General features: G+C 42.7%; 1 protein-coding gene across 3 annotated transcripts in view; it reads left to right on the forward strand.

Moving 5' to 3' along the window:
- mdlc (RING finger protein mdlc) overlaps nt 1-12,462 on the forward strand; it is a 39,421-nt gene that overhangs the window by 20,683 nt on the left and 6,276 nt on the right. The window contains exons 8-9 of one of the 3 annotated variants that reach the window (XR_007599519.3): nt 6,884-6,990; nt 10,767-10,952. Coding sequence is in view for 2 of the 3 variants with exons in the window: in XM_055070816.2 (XP_054926791.1) it covers nt 6,884-6,990; nt 10,767-10,885 (226 nt within the window). In the remaining variant the exon portion in view is untranslated. The remainder of the gene's footprint in view (nt 1-6,883; nt 6,991-10,766; nt 10,953-12,462) is intronic. The other 2 variants (XM_055070816.2, XM_050178113.3) reach the window with 2 other exon arrangements.

A 12,462-nucleotide genomic window follows, 5' to 3' on the forward strand; every position in this document is an offset into this window, starting at 1 on the left:
CAATAGTTCTGTGGAAGCCCGCAAGGTGGAGGGAAGTAATTAATAAAGGGAAAATGGGTGGATGGATGGGTGGATGTCTCATTTTCCCTTTATTAACATCGTTCTTTGCTAAACTGGTTGAAATTATGGCCTTTTCATACTAAGGGCTGAGAGGACCGAATACAGAGGTGTTGAAATTGAGAGAAATGCAAGACGTTTTGCAAGCCTTTTGCTCTTCAGCCAACATATTTAAAAAATAAATTGGCCACATGTCTAAAAGCATCTACGTTGAGTGTGTATGTATATTCCTGTCTCCACAAATATGCAGAGCCTTGCTGTTACGTCGTAGTCGCAATTGTTTTTTTTTTCCCTATGCCTCGGTATATTTGAAATATTTTTCCATTGAGCAAGGAGGGAATTCGTCTAGAATTGCTAAGCCAGCACCTACGCCCGTGACAGTCGCTAAATATGTCAACCTTGCTTCCACTTGTTCTGAACGAGATTGTGTTTATACAATATGCTTTACGTTAAAAAAGGCTTCTGCTATAATCAACTTTTGCTGGGTTTAGCTCTTAAGCCGTCAACCAATTGGCAGATGTTATAACGCACCTTCCCGACTGGACAATAAGTGAAGTAACTTTCCTGAATACTAATCACCCTCTGCTTATGTAACTTTTCTTATAACATCCTTTTTCCCTGAAGAAAATAAATCTAAAAACTTTTTTTCTGCAGCAGGTGAACATCTTTTTCAGCTGAGATATGTTATGATGCTGCAGAAAACAAATTTGTTCAGTTTGTTAACTCGTCATCACCAGGTTGAATGAACGAAGTGTGTATTAGTAGAAATGCAGGCATTCCTCAGATGCACAATTATTTCCGGAAAAAAAAAGACTTTTTTTAATCTGCATGTCGAAACTGTTCTATAGTTCAGTGCAGATATCGGTGTCAGTTGCATTCAGTTTTTTATATGACTGCTGCAAGGAAACAGCACCATGCAGTAGACATACAGAAATATTTTTTTTACATGCAGAAATGTAGAAAAACTCCTTCAAATGAAGCAGCCGGAATAATACGAAAACTTCCAACTAGCATCTTAAACACATCGGGGCCAGAAATTTCTATCTTGCTACAAGTTGCGTCTCTTGCGTTGATGCCGCTATCAGACATATCGCCGACTCTACCTGCAACTACAGTGCCCATGACCCTCAAGCCATGATTCCCCCACTCCGAGGCCGCTGTTTCTTCTCGTTGAGCCATATTACACTTTTGAAGGAGAATTTTCGGAATCCCACGTTGCACTGACTCGTGACGACGCGCATTACACGTGTTTGTATTGTGTTGTTCATTGCTCCCTTGCTTGATATGATTCTATGCTTGAGACTGGCAAAACAATTAAACGAGACCACACAAAATCTCAAACGAAGCTGGATTGACTTAAGAAAGAAAGCTTTATTCCTATTTAAATGGCGCGCTGATCTTGCTGACGTAGGCGGCAGCGGCGCGCTGACATCTCGGCGCACACCTCTAACCGCGGCCAAGGCCACAAAAGAGCGGCAGATCAAATAGTTTCGTTTTCACGGGCCAAACGTGTCTGCATATGTCTGCGTCTCTGGTGCTGTGCCGAGCTCTGTCAGCTGTATGCTTTGACGTGTTTGCAAGATCTTGTCAAAGTGAAACTATCGCCGAAACTCATGGAGGTCGCCCGAGAATACTGCCCTAGCTGCATAGTTGGCACACCGTCTTGTGTGCCACGTGCTGTTCGAACACAATGGACTTTGTTCCACATCGCAGCATGCTAGCTGTTCCCTTTGATTGCGTTGTTGATTCGCCAGTTTCACGACAATATAAATGAACCCAGTGGACACTGGAAGCAGAAGACCATCAAGTTGGAACATAAAGACACTATCGCAATGGCTGTTGCGTGTTGCACACACCAGAGAGCCTTTTGCTGTTGTTTTATTAAACTTTATTCGCATATTCGGCTGTGGGGTCGTACTCTGCTTCTTTTCTATCCTCTGCGCTTTGTAAATTTCATGCATTTTCCCATTTTCATGCTTTCGGGGAACTTTCGTTGCCCAGATCCGGAGAGCATGAGCAATCTTAGCACATACCTATCCTTCAAAACTGGCACGAAACATTTTTACACTGTCTTCACCTGAATTATGACAAGTGCATGTCTACTTTGCCGTGTTTTGTCATCCATCTTTTTGCCTTGTCTTGTTCTTTTGCACAATTTTGGCTCCAGTATGTACTAACTATCCCATGTCAATGCTTCTTGTTTGGTGTTTGGTTGAAGAGGCAATTTCCACTTGAAACAAGGAGCAAGAGACCTGTCTAGGTTGCTGTTTGGTCAGTTAGTTACTTGTGAATACTTGTGAGTAAAACCAAACAAGTGAGCAACATGGTGTGAAATAAGCAAAACAAACTTGTTTTAAAGTGTTTTGCGTCAGAGTACTTGTTTAGAATGAGCAAATGCATCTTTAAATAGTAGACTTGCTGCTGTTACTTCAGTTTGCTCCTAAGTTAGCTAGTTACCGCTAGAGTTTGTGCCATAATGGTCTTTTTAATCATTGCTCATGAAAAGCAGTGTCAAAAACTGAGCAGTCAAACTGTGTAGCCAAAATATCTTGCATTGTATATATGCTAGCATAGTTAGAGAGAGGGGGTGAAGGAAGGGAAGGCAGGGAGTTTAGACTTTGTCCAGTTTGCTACCCTGGTAGAGAAAGAAAGAGAGAGGACTGGAGTTTAGGTAAGCACATGCCCTAGACAAGGTGCAGCGTGTCTACAATTGGGCATTGAAGTCTGTTGCCTTCAAGTACTGCAGGATAGCTTGTGTGGCTTTCTGGCCTGATGAGCTATGAGGCCAGGATTCCTGGTCCTTTGGTTTGGTAATAAGCTGACTCGCCCATGTGTGCTCAGTGTAGATGTGAAGAGACTAATGATCATCTCCTATGCCACTATTCCTGATTCGACAAGCAATGCCAGAGTGATTGATGCATACTGTATTCTTGTGCTGTAACTCGCACCAAAATTTTTTTTTATTTAGCAGTAAAATCGGGTGCAGGTTAAATGCAAATTTCGCCTTGGCGCCGCACTGCCGTGAAGCCACACCTCAAGGAAAGGTGCTTCGCCATTCAAAGTTTTGTTACCTCCTTGGGAACCCCACACTCTTCCTGCTCCTGGGCGTTGAAGCTCCCTTCTCCCCTCCTTCAGGGTGGCCCATTCTCCTCCTCTTTACCAATCTCCATTTTGTGTTTAATTGTTAGCGAATAGTGCGGGCAACTCCGACAAACTCGCGTGTCACCTGTTCCCGTTGTGCTGCCTCGGTTCATGCCAAGCACTTCGTGAAACAGCGGAGAGCCAAATTACCATTGGGATTTTTGGCTGAGTTAAGTTTGCTCCATCGGTATTACTCATGCGAGGGCTGCTCCATCCATGCTGTTATCTCTGTCATGTGAATTCTAGCTGCAAATTGTTCCGATTTACATCACATGTCATGTGACTGATTTGTCCGCGATCACCTCTGTGGTGTGAATTCAGCTTTATCAGCATAACTGAAGACTGAGGAGACAGCCGCTGGATAAAGATACGACGTGGACGAGTCATGCATCCGTTAATTGGGGCTGTTCTTGCATTTTGCAAATATTTTAGTGTTCTTGTATGCAGTTATTTCCACGGGCTATATGCATGGATTATTTTTTTTTTTCTTTGCAGGCTCCTGTAGTTGTGGGTGCAGGTTATATGTGAAAAAATACGGTACTTGTTGTTATACTAGTGTGTTCTGTGACATTGTAATTGTATAGTCTACACAAGTCAACTTCTCAAAAAAATTTAAATTTTTGTTTGGCTGTTTACACCCGGTGGATAGTCCACAGTAGTCCATTATTTATTAGTGTTGCAGGAGTTTATCAGATTGTCTGTGCCTGAATTGAGCTCTTTTGGGCACTCTGCTATGCTCAGATTGAAGGACACAGTAACGCTGTTCTTTCTGGAGGCAAGGTGACTGTGGTTGCAGAAGGAATGTGCACACTGGCTTCAGTGCCTTCACACGTGTAGGGTAAAACAGCCTGCGAGGCTACATGCATGTGTTTTCAGCAAGGCCACGTATGTACTGTGTAAATAATGTGCCTTAGTCACCCATGTGCTCTCTTTTCTTTTTAGAAAACAAGCATATTTGAGTGGCATTCTTCAGAACTTCGATAGACAGCTGTAGCTGCTAGCAGCAAGTAACATCTGTGTGGTGGTAACAGAAGCATAGTGCTGGTACGACAGTGCCGGCAATTGCGAAAACAAGAATGTTGTATAGTTGGCACAGTGCGAAAATTTCACCTCTAAACGACACAACTATAGTTCGTGAACCGCATGCGGTGACAGAAAGCCAGGTTACAGGAAATGTTTTCTGGCTTTTCAACCATGCATCCTATCCCCAGCAATGGCAAACATGCTTAATCGCTTTTAGTTCAACATTAGTTTGGCAAGTAGTACAGTGATTTGCATTTGCAGCAGTGGTGAGTGTACTGACAGAACCAGGCTGCACATCCTGAAGAGATATTCTTCACCACAATGCATAGAGAAGACTCTATGATGGGTGGGAATGGATCACTCAACAGGTGTTGCTTCATTCACTAGTCACTCAACACATTTATGGGTGATGAGTGATGTTTTCTAAGTATACCCAGGACCAAGTAATGGGGCAAGTGGCAGCAACTTACAGGTCTATCTAACAATCCAAATTGTCATTCATTGTTGTGAGGTTGTGTCATGCATAAATCTGCTCACATGGGAGCTTATGCAAATATGTTTTTGCTTATTGCTGCTAAAATGACAATTGCAGTCCTGAAATAATTTTGTAGGAGATAAAGGCGTATGATGATGACTACGGGAAACAAAAAATGAAAGAAATTACTCTTTTGCACTTCTACAGGCACTTTGTTCGCAACAATTATTCAGCCAGCATTGTGTGTTTTTAGCTGTCACAAATAACAATTTGATGCACTGTTACTTGTTATTAGGAAACACTTATAGTCAAGTGTTCGACGAAACTTGTCTGCCGAGAAAACATATTGGTGTCAAAAAAAAAAATAAGAACGTGCACTCGCCAAGAATAAAATAAAAATTAAAAACAGATGTTTTGGGCCCCGTATGGGTCCCTTAGGAGACACTTAGTATGACTGTTGCTTCTTTCCTGTTGTTTCTTCATTTTTCTTCCCTTCATTCCTACCAGGCTGGCTAAAAATTTTTTTAGTGCACTAAATGTACTGCTACACAACATAACAAAATACTTTACTGTATTGCACACTCATGCATTTACTGTGTGTTATGTTGAGCTGTGCCATATTGCAGTGCATTTCCATATTCCAGCTACTTTGTTTGTGTAAACAATGTTATGTTGTGATTTACTGACAGATTGTTTTATCCTAGTTATTCTGTTTATCTAAACAGTGTTATCATGTGGTTGACTAGGCCAGTTGTAAGGGACACTTAAAAGAACTGCTGAATTAGTTTATATTGATAAGGTATTCTCGAAGAACTCTACTCTTGTTAATTTCACACAAATAGGTTGATTATTAGAAGACAAAACGACAGTCAATGCATACTTTTTGAATTTTGCACCAGAACTCCAGAGCCAATACGTCAGTGTGACATCGTGGATTGCAAACTATTTTTTTTTTCCAATTTTAGCCGTTGGTGGTAAATTAAAAGTTCCTGAGACTTTCAAACTTCTGTCTTTGACTCCTCTGAAATACAGTGTTGTCCAATTCTTGCCGATAAAAATTTAACTGGGCCCGAGCAGACTGTCAGAATCTAGTGACATCACATTGAGCTGGTGCGTCACAACCCATTTCATTTTTGCACCTTTCCTGGTTTACTGGGCCTCATCTCGCAGTAAGAGTGACTTTTTTTGGTATTCTGGTGGAAGGGTAATTTACTAACACAACTCAAATCATACTTAGCTTTAGAGTCCCTTTAAGCTGCAACTGTATGGGAGTGAATTTATGAAGGGAGGTCAGACATTGGCCAGGTGTTGTAAAACACCTTTAACCGGCCCTTCCTTGGTTTGCAGTACATTATTCTGTGAGCCGAAATAAACAATCGACAAATACTTTCTTTAATCCCAACAGACAAGCTACCAACAAACCTTGGACTTCAGTTCTTTAAAAGTGCTTAACCCTTTCTGGTCCAATAATTCCTGCAGGAATTGTAACAGTTTACAAGAAATATCTAACTGAAAAAAAAAAGAGACACCAGAACTAATCTTAGAAATCTGAGCATCAGCAACGCTAACTACATTACTTGTAAGTTTAGTGCCACACGTAAATGTGGGTCTCTGTGATATTTCACAAATGTTCATGCGTCGCATCACCCATAGATTATGCTTCTGTGGGGTATCTTGGGGGCATGCTGCCTGAGGCTTATAACTTGCGTTTGGTGGAATAAAATTACCTTCAGATATTTCATGGCTATACTTCGTATCATTATGACTGTGAGATAAGAACTTCAAAGACCCGTGCACTTCCTCTAACGCCTCAATTTGTTGCCACTCCATGAGAAAAGGCTTTGATATTTTGCCAAAAAATATGTCTTTCATCATTTAGATGCACAAAATATAAATTTCTCAATTTAGTGATAAAGTTTATACCAGAAAGGGGCTTTATTTACATAATGCAAATGACAGCTATTTATGCACATGCCTGCTTGACTTTCACTACTTGCCATAACTAACTTCAGTTCTCAGAATAACCAACTCATTGTTTTAGCTTAACTTAGCTTAACTTTAGCTTATACAATAGCCTACATCACTTGAGTCATGCAGCGTTGTCGCTCTCTTTACTTGGAATTAGACATGATGCCACTCACTATATGCACTCAGAAATAAAACAATTTTTTCCTTTTTTTTTTCCAGGTGCAAGCACTACTTTTGTGAAAAGTGTGCTTTGAAGCACTACAAAAAAACGACAAGGTGCTATGTTTGCAGTCAACAGACCAATGGTGTTTTTAACCCTGCAAAAGGTACCATACTATGTATTTCATTGCATAAAACAGGGACATTACTGTATTAACCGAATTCATAGCTGCATTGCATTGCTATCATCAGGTTGATCATCAATTCACTCATGTTTATCTGGCTGCATTCTTTTTCTGCTACTGGTCATGGAGTGATTCTGTGTCCTGGTAAAGGATATCGCATCTGAACAATTGCCTAATATATATTGTAGAGGCATTTCATGATAAGATTGAGTGACAGTTGCACTAGTTCACATTTTGCAGCTCTCACGGCCATTAAGTTTGATTACCGCAAATTCATGTTTGTTTGCTTGCCAGATTAGCTTGTGCTATGACTTTGCTCATGTTCATCTGCCTTGTTTGCCCGTGCTGATGTTTAGTTTGTGTAAATTTGGCTATTTCTTGCTTTTTGCCAAAGTAATCTTAATCACAATTTGTTAAACTTATGTGCTAACTAGTCCTGTCGCGCATCAGTCTCTATAACCTTATTCAAAGTTGTAGTCAATAGTTTTAACATTCGGACACAATTGTTCTTCACAAAATCTTCCTGAAACATGCTCCTAGTTGTTCATTTCTTGCATGTCAGGTTCTGTTCTTGTGCTGGCACTACAGATCAAACAAGTTCACCAAGACATTAAGAAACAGAGGTTCATAAACATGCTTATCTGGAAATGGCAAAACTTGAGCTGTGTGAACACTAATGTTTAAGTGTGAAGGGAACTTTTTCATTTGTTTGTTCATTCATTATTTTATTTATGAAGGTTCCCGTGAACAGCCATTGCCTTAATTAAGGTGCACTTACAAGAATTCCGGCAGAAACCATCTCGAGACGACTGCCAACATCAATGCAATTGGCATTGAAGCAGTGTAACGGCAAACCGTATTGCCACCGCTGAAATATGTCATGTATGAAGTGTCTACTGCAGCTGGGCTCCTCTCTCATACCCATACACATACACACATACACATACCCACATACCATACACATATACATACCCACATAACCAGTGACCCAAGTTGGCATGAAAGAGGCTCATTGAAGAGGGGCACATAGCGAGTGTTACATACCTGGGGGGGGAGGTATTCTGCAAGTGCCCACCTAGTGGACATGTCCATTTCGTCTGCTGCGGAAGTACGGATTGACTGTAGGATGCTTTGTCTGCTTCTCATGCGTACCCCAGACCAGTCGATCAGAATTCCAGCAGCAGACGGAATGGACATGTTCCACTAGGTGGACTCTTGCAGAATAGCCTCCCTGGTGTCCCTCGTTAATCTGGCGGTAGGTTTCGAACCTGGTTTCCTCAGCACAGCAGCCCGTTGCTCTACCCATTAGGCCATGGACTACCCAGTGACAAAAGTGGGCATGAAATAGGTTAGCCGAGGAAAAACGGAATAAGACACACACAGACAGACGTACCGGAAACTGGGTAAAGTTTGCAAAGAATGCGAATTGCATTAAAATGTGGAACTGAAAAGAAACAAGAAAAATAGGAAATGTGCAAGTAAGTGTAACGTAATCTCAACTTAAACATATAGGCAGAAATCAGTCAAAAGTTTAAACATAAAAGTTGTATTGCCCAGTCGTGATGCGCATAAAACCATTTGCTGCATGTAAAGAGGTAAAGAGCATTTTGCCAAAATATCTTTCACACAGGCACACACAAAATAAAGCAGCACTTGTGGGCAATTCATATTTTGTCATAAAGCACACTATGAAATCAGAAGCGAGCTGTAAGAGAGCATGCATTTTAACGAGAACTACAAACATTGCTGCAGTTTACACTCATCGCCCTCCCGTATAGAGCCAGTCCAAATAGGAGCTGTGATGGCCACATTCAAATGGTTGTCAGCTGCAAAAAACATCTGTGTAATAGGTTTAGGAGCACACTGGTGAACCCCAGATGTACTATATATGGAGCCCCGCACTACATCGTCTCCCAGAACCAATTTGTTGCTTTGAAACGTTGAAGCAAATGTAGTAGACTTCCATTAAGATTAACCCAGTTAACCTGAATATTTGGGATATGGGGAACATTGTGTGAGCATTTGAGTGCTTTCCCATAGTCCTAGTGAAAAAAAAAATCGAACCGATACAAACCACTCATTCGATTAACTCTTTCCCTTCCACACCCATTGGGTGTCGTTAGCCCACTATCAATGGTTTGAAATGCCGCTTTCAAGACCTTTCACATTGCTCATGGACACACTGTGCTATCGGACGTGAAGAAGGAGAACTATATATGTTTTTTTTTTCTGCGCAGCTCACTTTTTTTCTTTCCTGGTGGTAATTTTTGAATGTGCCTTGAAGTTTCACGATCGTCAAAGTAGAAAGCAAAAATGGCCACCTCTGGGAGTGGCACGTGCACTTCGAAAGATTGCAGATCTCGTTATTCCGCTGTGTCTGGGGCTGATTTTATTGATGGATCGAACAGCAGTGAGTCTGAGGATGCTGCCTTTTAGTTGGACTTTGACTCTGAGAGCGACGACGATGCAAAACAGCTTGGAACATCAGTGGCCACAGCCCGGCACGCCCAAATGTAGTGCTTGCAGTTGAAGTTTTGCAGTGAAATACCTGTTCAATGAAAATTTTTGATTTTTTTTCGGAGATAGGGCCTATTAGATGGCAATGCATTTTGTATATCTAGTAAATTTTGTTACGTTTCTTTCTTAGTAGACACAAGCATGTCTTTACAAACTTTGTTCAATTTTATCCCGCAATCTTGATTCTGGCAATTTATATCTTCTTTATGACATACATCTCGTTAAATCTTTTATGCATGAAAAGTGTATTCATTCTGCTTTTTTTTTATGTATTACATCGCATATTGAGTGCAGTAGATATTTCAGAAAAAAAAAAAATCTGGCGTAACCTACAAAAAACACCTACTTTCCTCATGGTAGGGAAAGAGTTAAGCAGAAGTTCTGCAACCGTACTGGCACCTGCTACTTGGCTCCTGTATCACTGCGCAGTTGAACATGGATATGAGAAATTATTGGATATAATCAAATTAACCTAAAATATGTCTAACTGATATCAGCATGTAACAAATATATGCTTATACAAATATCAGATATAACAAAGCTACCTGTTTATGTGTCGGATACGACTTTGTTATGACAAGGTTCGACTATACTTCTACAAGACAAATCTGCTAGCGACACGAAATACAAATGGTGTTTCTTGGGTCATGAACAACCATGGCAGCATCGACAATGATTTGGAAACCTGGAGGGCTGATATACTCTGGAAACAATAATTAAGAAGATCCTCGACGTGCCACTGCATGCTGGTAATTAGGTGGGGGGACTGCCTAGGAGCCACAAGAACCTTGCACGATGCAGCTGATAATGCCCTAAATACTTTGATACATTTTGCTAAATCAGAAACGTGAAAGCCATGGATAATTTTTTAGCAATCTAGGTGAAATTTCAGCAGTTGTGACAGTGCACAGATTTGCACAGCACTGACAAGCAGCACTCAGTCTAGCTTAAAAGGACATAAAGCAGTGTTTTGTGTAATACAAATTCAATAAATATCTCTTTTTTCACGTCCTCATTTTTGTTTTAGTGCTGTTTTATTTATTTATTTTCTTTGTTGTCATTGTGAATATTTGGGGGCGCCAGTAATAGCAGATTTGGTGTTCCGTGGCTCAATTCTGTTAAGACAAACTTCTGACACTGTCAAGCTCGTCTTAATGAAAGTCTGCTGTAATTTGATTTGTTTGTCATCTAAGCTGTAAAGTTACTGAAAACTCCTCTGAGTTTTGTCTGTTCTTTTTCAGAAATAATACAGAGGCTGAAGAAAGCTAAAGAGGAAGGTGAACAAGAAAGTGAAGAGGAACAGCAAAAGGATGACCCACCACCTGCAAATGACGACGACGACGATGATAGTGATGACTGAACAGTTCTGCTCAGGTACCCGAGCAGAAGAGGCTGGCCACATGTACGTGGTTTTCATGGGGCTGGAGGTGCGAAAGTGTTGGTGGTGTTGTAATCGTACCGCTGGCACGAGTTGTTGGGGTCTCGGTGCTGACGCCCGTTATTGCCAATGGGTCGCAAGCCCCAAGGGTAGCGTTGGCCTGGCGGCCTGGGGCACTGGAAGCATCCGAAGGTCCCGGCAAAGCAAGAGAAGACTGGTAACAGAACAACTTGTTTATTCTAACATAGCAAAAGAGCGGCCGGTCAGGTCGACCGAATTGGAGAGACGGGAGAGCACGTAACTCAACAGTACAAATCGGAGCCTCTCCCCTGGCGTCCGGGGGCAGCTGCTCTTATACCCTCGGCGTCGCGGTCCAAAAGGGAAGGAGGGAAGGTCACGGGATGAAGGTCACGGGACGGCGCAGCAGGAGCCCACGACGGCGCGAACTGTCGGGCCGAGAGACCTCCAGGCTCCTCATTCGGGGAACTCCGCTCCCCGGCTGCCGCGCTTTGACAAGCGAGGGCACACACACACACACGCACACACGAAGACACGTGGCACTGAAACACGCCTGGGCACGCTTGGCGGGTAGGCGTTGCGGCGGCGTCGGACGGGCCAAAATGTCCGCCGCTTTGAACAAAGCCCCGGCGTCCGTTGCATCCGCGCCGGCATTACCGCGCGTTGTAGGCGAAACGTAACAGACCGCCCCGCCGGGGGAAGGAGATCCCGAAGGTCAGGGGACTGCATCCGCTGTCCGGAGGGATGTCGCTCGATGATGCTCATAACCGAAGTTGGGCGTCCTTGGGCGTTTCTTGAGCGCAGCGCACAGAGAAGGCCTCGTTCTCACGTTCAGGTGCACACAGGACACTGCAAAGTGACTTCGGGAGAGTTGACATTTTTGTTCTCGTTTCCGGCAAGCGGTAGAACCACGCCAAAAGTCAACCGCTCAGTCAGCAAGCACGGCACAACCCTCACTAAGCCCTGCCAGGCTCTTTCCCCTTTTTTTACTGCTGCCTAGTTCCTTACAGTAGTTTAGCAGCACTCAGAACGCGTCCACAAATCGGAAAATTGCACTAGAAAGCACATCATCACTTTGAAACACTACACAAAAGCAATAAGTTAAAAAAAAATCCTGCCTCAGGAAGAAAAACATCAGTAACAAGCAATTTTGAGGCTGATTCCCACGTTAGGGGCTTCGACTTAAGCCATCGGCGTTACCGTTGAGACTCCCCTTTTTGTAACGCACCTCAAAGGAATATTGTTGCAAAGCGAGGCTCCAGCGCAGGAGGCGGCCATTTTTGGGAGAGATGGTCTGCAGCCATTGGAGAGGGCAGTGATCCGTCTCAATGATAAACCTCGAGCCAGCTAGGTAACATGACAATTTCTGAACGGCCCACACGATACACGCACACTCTTTCTCGGTGGCGCTATACGCCTGCTCACGACTGGTCAGCTTACGACTAGCATACAGGACGGGGTGTTCTACTTCTCCATTTTCCCGTTGGCACAGTACAACGCCCATGCCTCGCTCACTAGCATCACACTGAACAACGAACCCT

This window comes from Dermacentor andersoni, chromosome 5, assembly GCF_023375885.2.
Source record: "Dermacentor andersoni chromosome 5, qqDerAnde1_hic_scaffold, whole genome shotgun sequence".
In the NCBI taxonomy this organism is placed as follows: Eukaryota; Metazoa; Arthropoda; class Arachnida; order Ixodida; family Ixodidae; genus Dermacentor; species Dermacentor andersoni.